This window comes from Cygnus atratus, chromosome 7 (genome assembly GCF_013377495.2).
Source record: "Cygnus atratus isolate AKBS03 ecotype Queensland, Australia chromosome 7, CAtr_DNAZoo_HiC_assembly, whole genome shotgun sequence".
In the NCBI taxonomy this organism is placed as follows: Eukaryota; Metazoa; Chordata; class Aves; order Anseriformes; family Anatidae; genus Cygnus; species Cygnus atratus.
The window spans coordinates 16,316,718-16,335,175 of record NC_066368.1 but is presented as its reverse complement, the minus strand read 5'-3'; the positions used below and the strand labels follow the sequence as shown (position 1 = coordinate 16,335,175).

The window sequence follows — 18,458 nt, the reverse complement described above, 5'->3', positions numbered from 1 at the left end:
TAGAAAGGCCTTCCTTTTCAATGTCCTCTTGGCACGCAATTCATCTTAACAGTTTATTTTTGCCACAGCCCTTGGCCCCTTTTTTGCTGTGGTACATCTGAATTTCCTCTTTCACATGTACCCTCGCCGCTTTGATGATCCACGCACCTCTCCGTGTGCTTTAAGACTTAGCGCAGGTGGTTGGCGCGCCCTACTACTAACAAGTGTCCCTTCTCAGAATAGGTGACGTTGTGTCACTAACCAAGCGAATGTTCCTGTTGTTGAGATTTTCAGCTCTGATTTCTTTTTTTTTGTTATTTTGAGCGTATGAAAGCATACCAAGGTACGTACCAACTTCTGACTGCCCTCACTGCTGTTTTCCACAGCCACCCATTTAGGTATGGTGTCTGCGTGCTTCAGCAACTCTCTGTCCACACCGGACCTGGGCAGGGGCCTTTCTTTTAACGTGTTATGATGGGAATAGGCTCTCTATGATTCTCTCCCAGCACAGGGCCATGGCATTGCACGCGCGCTTGACCCAAAAGCATTAACGAGGGCAGGGCCCAGCCCCGTGCTCCAGCGACGCTCACGGCTCAGGGCTGTCGCCCGACGCCGTAGGGGGCTTGGGGCCAGCCCCAAGCCGGCTGCTGAGGAAGAGGAGGAGGAAGAAGGGAGGAGGGCAGCGGCACCTCCGGCCTCGGCCGCCGCTCCCGTCCCTCCCGGGGGCGGCGCCATCATCCCCCCCCCACCCCGCTCCCCCCTCCTGGGCCTCGTCGGCTGCCGTCCGGCGGCCCCAGGTGAACGCGTATCCCTCCGCCGCGGCCGCCCCCACCGCCGTAGTCGCGGCCGCGCAGTCCCCGGATGGAAACTGTTATGGCCGCCGACAGCGCCGCGCCGGGCCGTGGGGACGGGCGAGGTAACCCCGCCGGGGGGGGGTGGGGCGGGGGGGGACCGGGGCTGTGCGTGCGGGGAGCGGGCAGCGCCTCGTGGCTCATCGCGGAGGCGAGGAGCGGCCGGGAGGTGCGAAACCGGCGGGGCAGGAAGGCGGCGGGGGGGGCAAGGCGTTAAATAGTCCCTCGCCCCCCCCCCTTCCCCCCCCCCCCCCCCCCAATGGCTGCGGGGGAGGTCCGGGAGCGGTGGGGGGCGGCGGCGGACAGCGCCTCAGAGCCGCAGCACATGGCGGCGCCCCCCGGCTTGGCGTCGTATCCCTCCGCCGCGCCGCGGGCAGTGCTGCGCCCCCTGGGGCCGTGCGGGCGGCACCGGCTGCCGAGGGGCTGCGGGGGCCGGGGGGCGCCGCCGCCCCCCCCCCGCCCCCCTGGGCCGCGGCCGCCCGCGGGGAGGCTCCTCAGCGGGGAGCGGCGGCTCGGGGTTTCGTCAGGGTCTCCTGGCAGCCCCGTGTGGAGAAGGAGCGGCGCTTCTGCCCCGTGCTGCTGGGGAGAGCAGGCTGAGGGAAACTGGGGAGCGTGGCCGGGCTCGCGGGGCGCTCAGAAGCGCTGCCTGCCCGCCCCGAGCTGCGTGCCGAGCCGCTGGGCTTGTTCGGAACGGTAAAACTTTATCGCAAAGGTACCTGGCTGCGGGGTGGCGCGCGCTTAGCTGTCACTTCTCTCTAGATCCAAGTCTGTAGCTAAAACCTCTTGTTTTCACCATCTGTCCTGTTTAAAAACAAAATAGTGACATTTGGGAGCATTTTGGGGGAGGAAGAAAATCGAGGCATAGAGCTTTATGTGGTTACTTAGGCTTGTGCTTAGGGTTTTTTTTCCATATGAGTTATCTATGGCTCACACTGATGCATTTTCAGGTTTTGTATTTGTTATTTTGCTTTATAATCTACTTCATATATTGTGAAAGTAGTATTCTTCTCCCCTGGCTTTTGCAAAACTTTCTAGAGAATTCTAATTGGGCTTTTTTTTTTTTCTTTGGGGTGGGGATTGCTATAGGATTTATAATTTTGCAGCGTTTTTGCTTAAGAAAAAGTTAAGTTTCTTCTGAGTTCAAGTTTGAAGGGCTGAGGTGCCGTCAGCTGCTTTATGTCATCTTTTTAAGTCACTGTACATTTTTCTTTGCCGCAGTTAGGAACACCGGAGGAGTATTAATAAAGTAATAATGTGAAGGTCAGAGTATACCTAGTGAGGAGGAGGTTGCTGGCTGGTTTTAATCTGACTCGTGAATTTAGAATTTAGATTGTAGCTGATGGTGTTACTTCCCAGGAGAGCACATAGTACGTATTTACAGCTTTTCAGTTCTTCGGTGCATTAAAAGTGCACCGTATGTGAGATTGTGAAGGTTTTGTGGTTTTCAGCTTATTTGTTTAGTCATGATTGTATTTACACCTTAAAAAATATCTTTCTTTTTGTTTCTAGACCTTTTTTCAGTATTTCTCCCGACCGTGGCCTTTTCTGAGTTTTATGTATTTACCTCTTCTATGTGTGTGGAAAAATATGTAAAAGGCTGTTGAAGAATTGAAGTCTTTTCATAATGAGTAAGTCTGGTGTCTTCTCTCATAAAGTAAATTTAAAGATCCTTGGGACTTTATTTTTACTAGTTAAATAAAATTATTGACTAGAAACATTTGTTGAGTTGCAGGTGCTTGTCAGTAGTTGCATGCTACCCTGTAATAAAAGAGCTAAACTGTAATTTGTGTGGTTTAAGGAGATCTCAAATCAGGCTTAGATATTTTCACCTGAGATTCTTTGCTGATCATAAATGTTCTGTCTAGCTGGGGAAATGTTGCCCAGTTGAGGACTATAGTGGCCCTGTGTTAGAAGCCTGTGGTTTGTTCCCTGAAGCATGCTGCATTCACTTGAAATTTTTATAGCATTAATTGTATAAATATTTCAGGTTTCAGTATTTGAAGGTGTAGCATTCCAGTCTGAATGATAGATAGCTACTGTGAAGATGACACATTGCATGATGCAACCTGTAATCTTCATGTGTTGCACCTCTGTATTAAAAAAAATATTCAGCCAAGAAGTTCAAGTCATGTTTTGGTCATTTTCTCTTTATCTGGGAGTTAAAGTTGCTCCTGATCAAATAAAGAACTTACTGCTGACAAGACAAAGCATTGTAGTACAGTACTCTTTCGGTGAAAATGGAGCATAATGCAGATGAGTTGTTCTTTTCTTAACATTCAAAGCAGAGCAATATCCCATGTTTTAATCTCCTGTGTGTAAAACAGGACATGTCATTGATTTTATATAATACTTGTATATTATTTATCTCCTGTACCTAAAGTGCTTAATTTGGAAATAATCCCAAAGTGTGTGTGTTTGTGTCTGTTTTTTTTTTTTTTTTTTTTTAATGTGAAATGTATAGGTGAAATCTTGGGTGTCTCACAACTGAAAAGCACAATTAGTTAAATTTTAATCAATGTTGAAGTCTGCATAAAATGTAGAAATGTATTTTGCCTATCATTTTCAAGAATCCTGTAGAAATGCTAATAGTGTTTTTGAAGGTATGCAATAAAACGTACGCTAAAACAAACAAACGTGTTCTGCTTTTCTTACTACGATACACGAGCATGGCCTGGATTATTTTTTAGTCTCTGCTTTCTTTCTGTTGGGTATCGATGTGTTTAATGCTAGATAATTCCTTCTCACAGGTCTATGGGAAAATATTTGGGAGACCTCAGTGGTGATGCTTATAATGGCCTGGAGCTCTAGAAGCAGCTCTTGGACTTCATCACAGTGAGGGAGAGGATGTGATCATTCTTTCAGTTTGAATGTGAATAAATAGGATGATCTAATGAGTTCCAGGTCTGTGTTGGTTCGGGGTGGGCAGGGGAATAGCGAAGAGAAAGCTGCTGATCAGATTTCAGCCAATGCTTTACTTACTTTTGCTATTAAAGTGTAGCTCTTAATTTTCTATTACAGAAAGAGTTTTTAGTAAGAAAATGCTAGGGAAGAGGCAGTTCTTGTTCCTTTCCAGTTTCACTTTTCAAAGTCAAATGATTTTCGGTGCTATTCCATTTCTGCTGACTTTATGCTGACAAGTAGGAGTGTTGTTGGAGCGGAAACTTGAGCTGTTACAAATTGTCAGTGTAGTCTGTTACAGAAACACTGACACAAAGTCTATAGAGAGAGAATGGTGCTTACCATACCTGTTTGAGCCTGGTAATCCATGTGGAGTACAGTCGTACTCCATGTTCCATAAAGATTAATTTATACCCAGGAACACATGGTGAGAAATGAAAGTTAACTGTTATCCATTGACTACTTCAGACCTTGTGTGATACCAGAGGTAGCCGTTCATTGTATATGATCATGGTGATTATTTTCTTGTGTGTGTTGGTAAAGGTCATATCTCTATTAGTGCGTTAGTTTTAAAAGTAATATTGTATTTGTTTTCTAATTTCAGGAGAATAAAATGGGAAAGTTGTTGAACACTGAGGATAACTCAGCACAGTAGTCTTGTTTGCTGCAGGAACTAAGCCTAATCACAAGAATCCACTTAAAGAAAAGGAATACCTGTGAAATCATGCCATCTGAAAAGGGCCATTTTTTTCATGATAAAAAGCAAATTAATTTGTTAAAACACAATGCTGCAGATAATCTTTATATGGATACTACTTTGGAAAAAGCACTGGGGAATGATCCTTTAAGTATGATGACTCGACCAGCAATTTTAGATGTCAGTGTCTCCTGTGAACTAAAGAATGCGAAGATTGATTTACCCAAAGTGAACATTCCAAATGAAGTGTTAATGAAACATGAAGTTGATAGATTTAGAAGACTATTTCAGTGTAAACAGCAAACTGCAAGGAAGTCCGTAAATCTGGAGAAAGTGAATGGAAGTAGTCCCATTTGTTCAGAGGGAAGCCATGTACAGAATATACCAGAAGTGCAATTTGAAGAAGGGCTGAAAACTACAGCAAAGATACTGAATTTCACTTGTACGAAGTGTGAGGATAACGTTAGATACAGCCCAAATGACCTACAGAAACATTTTCAGCTGTTACACTATGGCGAGTTGCCTTTGTATCCTTGTGAAATGTGTAACTTCTCAGCTAATGACTTTCAGTCATTTAAACAGCATAGACGCACCCATCGCAGCACTTTAGTGAAATGTGAGCTCTGTAATGATGAGCATATGTACACTTTGTTCGATTTGACAAAACACTTCACATCAAAGCATTGTGTAAATGGTCACTTTCAATGTGAAAAATGTGTGTTTTCTACCCAGGATGTGGGCACATTTGTTCAGCACATTCACAGACATAATGAGCTTCCTTATAAATGTGGAAAATGCCATCACGTAAGCTTTACAAAAGAGGAGTTCCAGAAACATGTTGTTGTCCATACCAGCGTGTTTCCTTTTGGTTGTCAGTATTGCAGTTACAGAACACAGCGGAAAGATTATCTTTTTAAACACATTATATCTTTGCATAGAGACCACTTATATACAAAAGAACAACTGGAAAAGGATAAATGTGAAAAAAGAATAGTGAAGACTCCAGCAGGACTAAAGCTTGTGTTAAGAAGGTGTAAAACGGGAGCATCGAAAAAACCTCTCTGGAGACGGAAAAAAATAATCAGTGGAAGTGACAAAACTGAAGAAAAAAATTCACAAGTGCTAAGAAGTGTGAACAAACTTCAGCCAAAATTGGATGAGTTGAACCAGTGTATGAGAGACGTGGAAGCAAATGAAGAAAAAGATCGAATTATGTATACTGAAAAGCATAATTTCACAGGTGGAATGCTCTCTGCTACTGCTGCACAATACAATAAAGCAGATGATGGAACAAGCTTCAGCCTGGGATTATTGAAAAATGCCATTCCAGGGCCTACGGTATTGATGGTGAAAAACAATAAAATATCTGTTCCAGCAAATTACAGTGCTAAATTTATGGGATTTAAAATGGTAGATGGAAAGCAACATATTGTTATAAAATTATTACCTACAAGTAAGCAAAACTTGCATGTGTTGGGTCAGAAAGCTCATTCTCTTAAAGATGGCTCTACAACTCCTTTGATACAGACTGATGATCCTTGTAGTTCGTCTTTAGGTGCTATACCAAATGTTGCTGATCAGTCAACCTTAAAGAACAATTCCATTCACCCATTACCCTCTCCTTTGTTTTCTTCTGTTCCTCCTTCAGGAAAACCAAAAGTGGAAAAACAAAACTCTTTATTGTATGGTAGGAGTCTTTCTCAAACTGTAGCACCTTCTAATGTAGCTGTAGGAAAAAATTCGTATCACTTGCCAATGAAGTTGGGCTCAACTGTATCTCCATGTGATGAGGTGACAAAAATTGAACCTCGAAGTAACATCTCATGGGGAAACTGTAGTCCTCCAAGTCATCCTCAGGTATTACCACCAACTATTACAAATGCGCTTCACTATGACCATATGAAAATGTCCTTCTTTTCTGAATTGAAAATGCAACATGGTGGCCTGAACAATGGTATTGGAAATAGTGATCTCTATTATTCACCTTCAGTTGATTCTTCTAATGAAGGGTTGCTGTCGTTTCATAATTATTCTAAAATGGATACTTCGGATAATCAGTGTAGCTTTTGGATGTCAACAGATGACAAATCTAAAGAGTTTATATCCAGCCAAACAGTTTCTTTTCAAAACAGAATTGAGTCTGCATCTTCATATTCATATCCAGAGTCAATCAAAGGCTTAAAACAAGAGAAAATTGTATCAGACGAATCAAATATTAAAACTTATGGGTACATGAACACTAAGAATAACTCTGTGTTTTCTAAAGGCCAATCTAAATGTGTTATTGACAGAGAGTGTTTTGTGGAAGACCAGCATAATGGCCAGCAGTATTTGGATGCTAACATACATCAAGACTTTGAGAACGTAGCTGAGAAATTCCAAGAAAATGGATCAGATTCTGTTAACTCGGTCTTAATGCCTAAAATCACATCTGTTTTCTCATTGCAAAGTGAACAGGCAGCTCATTATTTATCGCCTGAAATAAACCAGTTATTGCAAGATGTGTTAAAAGTGAAAGCAACTACTCAGCAAGAATCCCACAGCAAGTCAAATAACTGCATAAAACTTCATTCTGACAAGCTGCTTTCTAGTCATGAGACAGGGAATAGAGCCTTTGCACATTTAAAAAGCTCAGCAACCGCATGTGGTTTTCAGAGGCCTCCTACTAATGCTGGTTTTCATTTATGTAAGAGAGAGTTGAACACAAGCTGTAGCACAAATGAAGGTACGCATTGTAGGAGAGAAAGAAAGATACCCAGAACATTATTTGATTCACAGGGAGTGGATATATTATCCAGATCTCCAGGTGCTGGTGCGTCGCTTAAAACTCATACAGATGCAATCATAACACAGCAACTAGTAAAAGAAGTACAGTCACCAACCCCAAATCCTAGCAGTTTTTCTCCAGTTCTTCAGGAGCAGAAGAAAACTGTTTTAGTTCAGTCATCTCCAGGATTTTTTGTTCCTTTGCACCTTGCTAACCAGCCCGGACTGCAGGTTGTTTCAGGAAAATCTCTTCCGTCAACCAGTTCATCTGATAGTCATGTGACTAAAGGTGTACCTGCTTCTTTCCTTTTAAATAAAGGACCTGGAATGATACTGACTTTTAGTGGGGCAATTGGAACAGTTGCAAATGTCCCTAGTGATAGTTCTCAGGTTTTAGGCAATGTCGCATCCAGAGAATATGGTAAAATAACCATACCAGCTTCAAAAGTGGAGCGGAAAAATGACAGCTTCAGAAGCGTAAGAAGTTCCTGTAGTAGGAGAGCACATCATCCAGCAAATGACTCACTGAACAGCACATCATTCAAAGGACCTTTTGTAATTACAAACTCATCGGAGTCATCTATGAAAGGAATTTCTTCTGTGAAAGTGTTACCAGAGCATCAGGATGCTGTCTTTGGTTCTGTGGAGTCAGTAAAACAACAGGAAATGAAACAGAAACAGCATGTTTATGCACTTTTGCCTGATGGACAGCAGGCAGTTTTTCTGCAATGTATGACGCCAAACAAACCTGAAGTACGTAAACATAGTGTTTTTCAGGAGAGTGCTCATTGTCAAAATTGTCAACCAAAGAAAACTGGAGCCATGCAACAAAAGCTTTTGCTGAAAATTAAGACTTCTTCAGATACGCTGACTGATACCAATCAGTCAGTGAACAACTCAGTGCCCTCACTACAGTTGGATAACTTGCAGTCCCTTACTCCTGCACTAGCACAGAAACAGACTAATCTTACTTCTAATGATGCCTTAATTTTACCAGGTAGGTTAATGCCAGCAAATGCCTCTTTGGCAAACTCTAATCCAGCATGTTGTATTCCTTCTGTAGAACCTGTATATTCTACCAAACCTGCAGGGACGTGGTTGCGAAAAGGTTCTGTTGAGAGTACGCAAGTAATAACTGCTAACAACAGGAATAACTGTGGTAGTCAAAAGTCTACATGGAGGTCCCGAAACAGAATGGCAAAAGTAAAATCTCGCTTAAAACAAACTGGGCCTGAAAGTTCAGAAACTGTGGTTTTACAAAGAAACAATTTCAAACGGAAATGCAAGGATAATTGCCGCGAACCTCCAAGAAAGAAAGCAATGTTGCACAGAAAGTGTAAGGAAAAGAATCAAGCTGAAATTGTTAGTGAATCAGGTGGCCCTTACAAACCAAGGGCATCAAAAGAAACTGTGAGGACTTTGAAACTACTTCCTTTTAATTCTAAACAGCTTGTAAAATGCCCTCGGAGAAATCAACCAGTTGTTGTGCTTAACCATCCTGATGCAGATGTTCCAGAAGTTGTAAATGTAATGAAAACCATTGCTAAATTTAAGGGACATGTTCTTAAGGTTTCATTGTCAAAAAGAACTATTGAAGCGCTTCTGGAGCCAGCCTTCTGTAATAATTTGGATGTAACTACTGATGATCTTTCTCAAAAGAGGCACAAGACAGTAAAACCTATTAGCCCTGTAAAAGAAAGATTTGTATTAAAATTGACACTGAAAAAGACTAGCAAAAACAATTATCAGATTGTGAAAACTACCTCTGATAATACCTTGAAAGCTAAGTTTAGCTGCTGGTTTTGTGGTAGAATATTTGACAATCAGGATAATTGGGTAGGACACGGACAGAGGCATCTGATGGAGGCTACTCGAGATTGGAATTTGTTAATGTAATGTAATGATGACCAGTGAAGAAAATAAAACTTAACTATCATGCATCACAGCTTTTTAGAATCAAATTAAATTATGATACACAAGTTGTTTTGTATTTCAGTATTGTGACTGAAATTTAAAAATAATGCAAAGTGCTTGTATTTTAAAAGGAAAAGCAGATTCTCTGTTGCCATCAAGCTTTTAGATACATCAAGGAACTTTATGGTTTAGATAACTTGTAACTAACTGCAAATACAATTCCGTAAAAAATATATATTATTTTTTGTTACTACTATCCTGTCCTATATTTTTATTCTATAAAATGAGTCTTCAGGGCTTTTGTTCTGTACATATTTAAAAAATCTAAACATGTAAATATTTTTATACGTTTCAGTTATTTGGTATGATTCTTGCACAGAAATTGTTTTTTTTTCCCTCCCCCTTTTTTTCAGTTCTGTGCATGCACTACTAAAAACATTTTTTTTTTGTCAACTACACAGCTGTTATCCTGGAATTTTTGTTGTTATTTTCGCTTGTTAGCTTTTGATTTTGTTTTTCAGGGATTGAACACTATTTTTAGCAAGTGCCTAAAAGATGTGAAGCAGTTTACATTATGTCAACTGTGTAAGCAGAGGTCCAAACAGGGCCATTTTCCCAATAGTTTCATTTAAACAAAGCCATATGTGAATGCTTTAAGCTATATTGCTATGCACATGACACTTGTACTATTTCTGTGCAGTTTGTCTACTTTCTTAGTGAAGTATTTTTCATATAAATTAATAAAACATGTTACGATTGTGTTAATACGGTGAGCCTGAGAATTGAATCAGTTGAAAATATACTATATATATATATTCATAATGTATATGGTGTTTCAGAATGGTGAACATTCCTAATCTGTATTGATTCTGTCCCTATTAAATTTGCTATAACTTGTCTTTTCAGAATATGACTGTGAGCATTTATAGAAAATACTTCTATTTTTGTTATATGCTATGTCTACCACAAACCCTGTAGGAAGGCCAGCAGTGCAAGGCACCATAATGGCCTGTGCAATTATAATTTTATTCCAGGTGGATGTAATTTGTCCCCATAATGATTACATTTTCTCCTGTTGCTTATTCAGATGAACCTTTTATGGTACTGGGGATTTGGAAAAACCAAGGCTTCAGCTATTCTGTCCTCATTTTGATGGTCAGTAGGGTAATACTCCCAGGAACCTGCATGTTTCCTCTTTATAGTTTTAGGGATAAAGAAAGGAGAATATGAATCACATTTTTTTAAAGTTTCTGTTTATATAAACAGAGGACCTTATCAGATCTATAGTAACTGAGAGTATATGACTGAGGGTCCTTATTGCCCATAGTGATTATTATGTTTAGAGGCTGTGTCCTCCAGATTCTTGGTGAACCCAGAGGCTAGATTCAGTGGGAGTGCCCTTAGCACATGGCACCTGGTGTTCGTATTAGCCCTTACAAGCAGTTTGGTTCAGAGATGGGGCACTTTACAACTCACATCTTCCCTTGTAGTTGATGGTGTCACTCTTCCTTGGCCATGTCCTAAGGGCTTCATGAAAACCTTGAATAACTTACCGATATCATTTCTGCAAGGTCAGGTGGGTGATCCTGAGGCTGCATGGAGTGATGGGACCCACCTACACTATTCAAGTAAACATGCTGCGGAAGATACTTCTGTGCAATACCCTGTGCAATAGAAGATATTATGTAATATATATTATATATATATATATAATATAATATCATATATATATATATATATTATATAATAGAAGATACCCTGTGCAATTCCAGATTTTCCATTGGTGAGGAATACAGCAAGGTTTAATTGAAGCCAGCCCTATCGCTGTCAGCAGGCACATTCAGTAGGCAGTGGCTGTTCTGGCTTTGTAGCTGAGTGCTGTGCTCAACAACTGCAGAAGTGTAGTCAAAGTTTTGCCCAAGTATGGGAAGGTTATGCATTAGGTGTGCAAGTCAGTTTCACAACATATTGTTGGAAAAACTGTCAAAATTGAGTACTGCACTTGGAGAAGGCTGGTCACTTAAATCACTGAAGCTTTAGGTTGTGTGCAAGTCCAATGGTGGCTTTCTGTGCCTGTTTCCATACAGTGGAAGTCAAGATTGACATGCTACCAGTGAAACAATTCAGTCTCTTAGGGATGTCACTGGCAACAGAATTAGAATTGGTTTGCATTTTAAAAAGTTATAATGAAAATGATTTTGAAAGAATTACTTTTATTTATTTTTTCCTTGGTGTGTCTGTTGGCAGGAAGGTCCATGCCAGTTTGTAGCTAGTGAGTTATGTATGGGATGCAACTGAACTATGTGAGCCAGTCAAGGCAGCGTAGTTTGGGTGAAATAATATGCAGTTGGTGTGTGTTCTGTATCAAAATCAGCTCATTTTGTGCTGCACAGCAGGCTTGAGCTCTGATGTAAATTTGGTGAGGATCTTTGAAGAAGGCTATTGTAGTGTTGGGGTGAGGCAGTGTGTTAGAAATAAGCAGCATTAGGAAAGGATAAAAAGTCTTAAGCTAGGAAGGATCTACAGGGTGTCTCAGCTTGCTCTCATAAATTCTGAAATTCAAGCTCTGAATTCTGGATTTTGCCATAGCACTGAGGTAGAGGCTCTGCTATAGAGTTCGAGGGTTTTCCTCTATATTGATGAATCATGAGAGTGACAACTGTGGTTGACTGGACTTCCCCCCCACCCCCCCACCCCCGGAGAACCTTCAACAATACTGTGAAAAAAGAGCACTGTAATGTTAGCAAACGCTGAAATAAGGTTGCTTTATACAATATTATTTCATTGCCATGTGTTACTTTATCCATGGACATCCATCACATTTAGTGCAGAGAATTGTTACTTACTCATAAGCAGTGATTTAGTATTTTTTTTCCACTCTTAATTATGTCCTTGTATTATTTAGTACACATTGCTCAAGTACTGTTCTGAATATAGAAGTCTTTCCTGTGAGCTCCTCTGTAATGCATCATTTGCAGTCATAAGAGTTTTGCACTTCTACAGATCTGCTTTCAAGGAATCTCAAGTCTCAGACTTCCATGAAATTAAGACCACAAAGATCAGCAGCAGAAAGTTTGGCTTAAGCAATCTGACCAACATTGCGGCGGATGATGCAGTAGTAGGTTCTTCAAAAATGTGTTCAACTACCGTAATATGAGGCTACTTTTCTGCTGGCTGACTCCTGCAATGTTTGCACGTTGCTCGTTAGCTTCAGTAAATGGGAAAGGCATCCTACAAATGTCCCACAAGCAACACTATTTGCTTACATAGCTAGGATTTATCCCAAAGTATCATGTGTGAACCAACTGAAATATGTAAATCTTTATGGCAAAATAGTAACTAATCATGTATTTAATGCGTGTAATGTCTGATGTGACAAATTGAGGTTCGGGTAACTTGATTTGAAGAGTGACAGTTTGTAAATTTAAGCAGTGAAAAACAGCAATCTTAAATTGTTTTGTTTGCAACATGTATCAAGATAAGAAAGCCTTAACTTGGCTATAGTGTTTTGGGACACGCAAACATAAGTGCAAGTGCAGGGTCAGTAAGTGTCTTTCCTCTGAGAAAATGCTTTGCGAATATATACTTGGCCTGAAGTCTAGCCCATTGTGTATTCTTTGCAAGATGTGTTCATCAGTAAGTTATGGTTTCCCTACTTCAGTAATTCCAAAGTTTTAACCAAAAACTCATGTTCAATGTTTGTTCCAGGGCTGTTGTCATGTGAGATTTTTTTTTTTTTTTTAAACACTTCCTAAGAATCTGTTTCTACTGCTGGTGTTATAGATTGAAGGAGGAGTGTAGTTTTATAACTTGCATGTCTGAATGCTTGGATTTTGGAGAATGCAAGTTCTTACTCCTTTCATGGAGCAACATTGACAGAATATTTTACAGTACTCCCCGTATTCTCCTTTCTATATCAGGTAGGCAGACAACACTCCTGCTCTTTCATACCTTAGTAAATATGCTAGTTTGATCTGAGTTCTCAGAAAAAAAATGCACTTGCTCTGCTTTGATTGCATTTTAAAGCCAAGTTTTTTAGTTGTAGTTTTAATTCTTCCTTTGTTTTTCTAGTTGGGAAATAAATTATATAATAATGTCAGAAAAATAGGAGGGGAGAGGTATGCTGCTATGTCTTTTAGAAGTCAGGCTAATGTATCTGTTACCTGATGGAAACACCTGCCAGCACTAAGTAGTGGCAGCAGCTGGCCTACACCAGCTGTAGGAAAAATGGTCAGGTACAGGATTGCACCACGTTGCCATTGGCTGCTGAATCATTGTCACCAGAATTTTTAACACAGCATACTCCATCCTGAGTGGCTTTGTGGAGAAAAGCATTGCCTATTGAATCCCTGTCTCGTTTTGTTGCTGAAAATGTAAGTAGACTTTTGTGAGGAGCATCACATAGATGAAACAAAGAGTGGTATTAATAAGTTTAAATGCAGTGCAATATGTGAATAAGGCAAAGGCTCTGCCTGAATGCAAAGCAAGCTAAACCTTGAAAGGGTGCATTTCCACCGAGTATTTCCCATTGTGAATATTGCTTGAAATGGTAACCTTCTAAAATGACATCTCATGTATTTAATATCAGATTATATGTATAGAAGGAGTAAATTAAGCTTGCAGAGACTAATAGATTTGCCTTTTGTTAATTTTTAGGCCTTGACTTTAGTCTTAATGTTCTACACACTAAGCTAGTCCTAAGAATACTAGTACTAGTATAACACTAATTACTAACAACTGAACAACATCCTAGAAAGTATTTATATAATACTGTAAAGTAAGCTTACACAAGTTTGTTTACTACAGTAAAGTCTGTATACGTAGTTTCTTACCTGTCAGGGTCTCATTTGCATCACAGATGGGATAAGTATTACAGTATTATATTTGTTTCAAAGGGAAGAAACTGATGCAGCAAGGTAGGCAGCCATGTGCCAAACATCACCATATTGGTGAACAGTTATTTCTAGAAGACAGGTGCATTACTTTTAGAAAGAATTGCTCAAAGCCACAAGGAAGCAGTTGTAGAGTACAGCTACAGCATAGCTGTAGGTGACTTGCTGATACCTTACAACTCTGGGCTCAAGCTTGCCTTAAATGCCTTGCAGGTAATCTTAGAGAACACTGTCTAATCTGGAACAAAAAGGAAAAGCAGGGTATAATGCAGTGTATAGTACAGTGTCGGCTTTGGAAAATATCGAATTTTCAGGTCCAACAAAAACACCTTTGGAACTAATTAAGAACTGTTCCTAAGAGTTTTCGTCAGTGCAATTTATGCATTAATAAATTGAATTTTCACCACTTCATCTTTGGTGGAAATGACATTGCTGTCAATAATACAATAAGTAAACCGCTGTGATAGAACAGGCTTTGATTTTTTTTTGTGTGTGTCTGTAAACCTATTATAAGAATTGAGTTGGTACTTAGTTTAGCAATGTGTTTGGGTCTCGAGAAGTAAGTTTTTGAAGACAAAAGACTTTACAAACTATTAAGTATATATGCTAAAGCTGTAAAAAGCAATAGCTTTTGTAACTACAGAACTTGTGAAGGAGCTCATACAAAAATATACATTGAAGACATCCACAACACTGAACTGATGCTTGGTTGCTAGAAGGATGTTTAAAAAAAAAAGTCGTGGTAATGCCTCTGTACACAATTGATTTCAGGGTATTTTTAATTTTATTTGCATATTTGAAAATACATATTAATGAGACAGAGTAAAGCTGAGGAAAAGGACAACATGTCCATTAGTCTAAAACAGTGACAGCTTTATTGCTGTGAAGTTTATTCATGTGAAGTACAGTCCTATTTTCAGCTTGTACACAGCAGTACGTCAGGTTGAGTTGCTCTAACTTCTGGGGCTGTGCACTGCACAAAGAAATTACTGAAAGCAGTGATCTGTGGTAAACCTAACAAATGGAATGAGTAGATCACTGTGGGTATTCTCACTTTTAAAATGAGAATGTCCTACACAAAATATCTCTTTAAATAGCAGGCAGAGGACAAGGCCATGGTATGCAGCTGTTCACCCCACTTTCAATATCCATGTTATCACAGATGGAAATCACAGATGATGGTGTATCTGCTTTGGCTTCTTGTTCAATACGCTTTTCTGATAAAGTGACACGGGGTTGAACTTGATGAACTGCATCTCTTAATACTCCGTAGATGTTCTTAAAGAATATTTGCCATCATTTTGGTTGTCTTTCTTTTAATACCCAATGCACATATTTTGGGATGTTGAAACAAATGATTAAAACCAGTCTTCATCTTAGCAGTTCAGTTGATTAAGAAACTCTTACAATGTATTTCAGTTTTGTCGAGTCTTTTGTGTTGTTTTGGCTGTCAATTAGAACCAGGGAGGCATGCTGATGATTCTCTACTATTTCAGCAACACTGTCAAAGCGCTGGATAGAGAAAAGAAAAAATAATTAGTAGTGCTGGCTTCCTTTAATGCTGTAACACTGACAGTGATCACTGCATCATCATATTGAAGAGTCAAACTATGACTGTTACCAAGTGAGATGTTCTGCCTCTTAGTAAGAGAACTGATCCTGCTCTCAGTCCTGATTCCAATCATAAACAGATTAGATTTGGAAACTGGAAGATACTGCTGCTAGCTTTCTCATCTCATGTTCCTTTCCATTTGTGATTGCTGCCTGCACAAGCTGAACCACTGAGTTTGTTACCTAGCATATTAAAGTGACACTATGTACAGATAACCCTAATCTATCAAGCTACATACTGTTGCCATTTGCTATCTGCTTCATTTGTGGTTCAGCCACCTCTGAGTGCTGGCCATCTCCAGGAGTAACATCATACAGACAGGTATTAACGGGCCCTGTGTTAGCCATGCAATTTTAATGCTGGTCACTGTAAATTAATACCCTGAACCCACTAGCTCTTGTTGCTTTTCCTTTTGGTCTTCATCCAAATAGAGATGTGGGACTGACTATCTTTTCCCCCCAAAGTAATTTTTGACCTTTTTTGAGGGCCAGATTAACTCCAGGCCCATTTACTCCATTTATTCTGTAACCTAAAAGCTGTTACCTTGGGAGGCAGATAATTAGGCTGAAGCAAGCCAACTTCTGCATCCCTCAAAAGCCTCCTCTGTGCAGTGATAAAACCAATTTTTTATTGGTATTTGGGTTCCAAGTCTATGTGCTGCTGTCAGAATAATTATCTTTGTGGTATAATAGCTAAGCAGTGATTTTTGCACTCTAGAACTAAAGTTTAACATATTCTTTATGTGAAAATAGGATTAAAAGCACAATTATTTATCTTTTTTTTTTTTTTTTTGAGCATAGCTGTTCTTCCTTTACAATTTGCCAAGAAACTTAACTAGAGCCTTAGGTAGAAGGTAAATAGGTGGTAGAAGTGGCTGGAGAATTTATCTAGTAGCTGCAGTTTTAATCCTGATAACTTTTCAAAACAGTTGCATGAGCATGTTTTAAATTATTATTATATTTTTTTAATTTTAAGTCTCTGGTTTTAATTAGTCACAATACATAAGAGCTGGTGTTACACTTTTTTCTAGCTTGGTAGATCAGTCATTATACAGGGTATACTTTTATTTTGATGCATGGAGAATCTTGTTGGTTATACTGCAACATACCTTAAGATGTAAGAGGTAAGATGTAAGATATAAGAGGTAGATAACTGAATGGAGTGTTAGGAAAAAAAAAAAATCTCACCTCTTCACCATTTTTTCTCTGCCCAGTGCATATTGTCTTGTTGCTTCAATAAATCGTATAGGAATGTTGTATACTCTTCTGTTATAAAACACAACCAGTGTGTACGGTTGCCTCGAATCCTGTCCAGAACTCTTCCTTACTAGAAAAGATCCATCCTAGAAAGAAAATACGTGTATTCAGCTATTAGTTTTTTCAAACAGTTTAGTTTGGTTTTAATGTAACGTTTTTCATTGATAGCAGTATTAAATCCTTTTCTCCCTTTAACAAAACTATACAGTGGGAGATGGGAAGTAGCACATATTCCTACTGTCTAACAGTAGCTTACAAAAGTTTAAGTGCCACCTTTGCTACTGCCTGTTTTATCATAGCCAGAGAAAGGAAGAAGAAATAAACAGGCAGTGGCGGCAGTCTGTTGGAGTACACACATTGTTAGGAAATGAAGTTACCATCACTGGCAGTGGGTAGGCAAGGAAGCACAGCAGGGGTGTTTTTCCAGAGCTATAAGGAGCACTCTGATAAAACGAGCACCTACAGCTACTGACACTGTAGTCCAGTGCTAGTGGTAGTCTATGCTGGTGATAACCCCCATGCTCTGACCCACTGTCTTGCTTTGCAAAGTTAAGGAGAAGGAATCTCAAGAGTGAAAATGGTGCAGATAAAACACACAGGCCTTGGCCTCTCATTTTAATGGATGCACATGATCTATGAGATCTTCCTCAGCTCTCTACTCTGTAGTAGCTTGCTTTGCAGTGTAGCAGTCTTCGAGCTACCACAATAATTTCATATTTGACAGTATTTGCATGGCATGGTATTCTGACCTGTTCATTATACAACTGATGTTCTTAGAGTATTTCTGGTTGTCTTTTGATATATTTTGAATTTTAAGTTTTTCCTAAAACCGACATTCCTTAAAAGTGACCTACCTTGTTTGATCTGTACAGTGCATCTTCTGCCGTTTTCCGATCACAGGTAGCAGCAAACCACGCTTTACTGTGAACACCAGCATCCTAGAAAGAAAAAGAGAGAGACTGCTTCATCTGTAACATAACAATGATAATAATAAAGAATCTGGCTTGTGAGAAAGTTACTACTAAATAATTACGGCTGTGAAGAAATCAAACACAGAACACTTCAGGAAACACTGAATTCAGATTTTTTTGGCTAGTATTTTAAATTTACCATTTTCATTGGAAGGCTAAAGGAAAAACCCTGTCAAAACAGTGTTTACAGATGTTTGGTAGAAGGCTGATATGTGACAGAACAGAGAACCATACCCTGAGGAGAGTCTTCAGGTTCAACCGCAGGATGGTTTGGCATTTTTAAAGCAGGAAGATATTCTAGTAGAATTTAAAGAGGGTATTCAGGAATTGTTGAGAAATAATTTGACCATTAACAATCTAAATGCTGCTCAGCTGTGGCCTAGCCCATATAGCATCCAGATTAGGTAGGTAGCTAACTTTGGGAATGAAATTTCACATGTACTTAGGGTGATTTGTGAACATGATCAAAATTGCCTCCATGTGGATAGTACGGAGGTGGGATAAGTGCATCTTTGGCTCCTTTTGTTGTTATTAAATAAACACAAATAGATGATGTTCTACACAACATAGGAAGAATTCATGTCGTTGCTCTACTTATAAAAGAGTTCAGCAACTGAGACGG

At 39.8% G+C, this 18,458-nt stretch overlaps 2 protein-coding genes across 7 annotated transcripts in view; one reads left to right on the top strand and one right to left on the bottom strand.

Annotated features, from left to right (window-relative positions):
* Nucleotides 1-9,134, top strand: part of ZNF518A (zinc finger protein 518A) — a 41,055-nt gene extending 31,921 nt beyond the window's left edge. Inside the window, exons 1-3 of one of the 6 annotated variants that reach the window (XM_035556497.1) lie at nt 630-895; nt 2,340-2,458; nt 4,333-9,134. In XM_035556497.1, coding sequence (XP_035412390.1) covers nt 4,453-9,087 — 4,635 coding nt within the window. In that variant the 5' untranslated portion in view covers nt 630-895; nt 2,340-2,458; nt 4,333-4,452 and the 3' untranslated portion in view covers nt 9,088-9,134. Of the gene's footprint in view, nt 1-629; nt 896-1,288; nt 1,543-2,339; nt 2,459-3,470; nt 3,732-4,332 lie in introns of those variants that run through there. The other 5 variants (XM_035556578.1, XM_035556337.1, XM_035556665.2 and 2 more) reach the window with 5 other exon arrangements.
* A 5,683-nt stretch (nt 9,135-14,817) lies between these two features.
* Nucleotides 14,818-18,458, bottom strand: part of BLNK (B cell linker) — a 96,389-nt gene continuing 92,748 nt past the window's right edge. The window contains 4 exon segments of the mRNA XM_035540882.2: nt 14,818-15,509; nt 16,797-16,813; nt 16,816-16,951; nt 17,720-17,803. Coding sequence (XP_035396775.1) covers nt 15,390-15,509; nt 16,797-16,813; nt 16,816-16,951; nt 17,720-17,803 — 357 coding nt within the window. The 3' untranslated portion in view covers nt 14,818-15,389.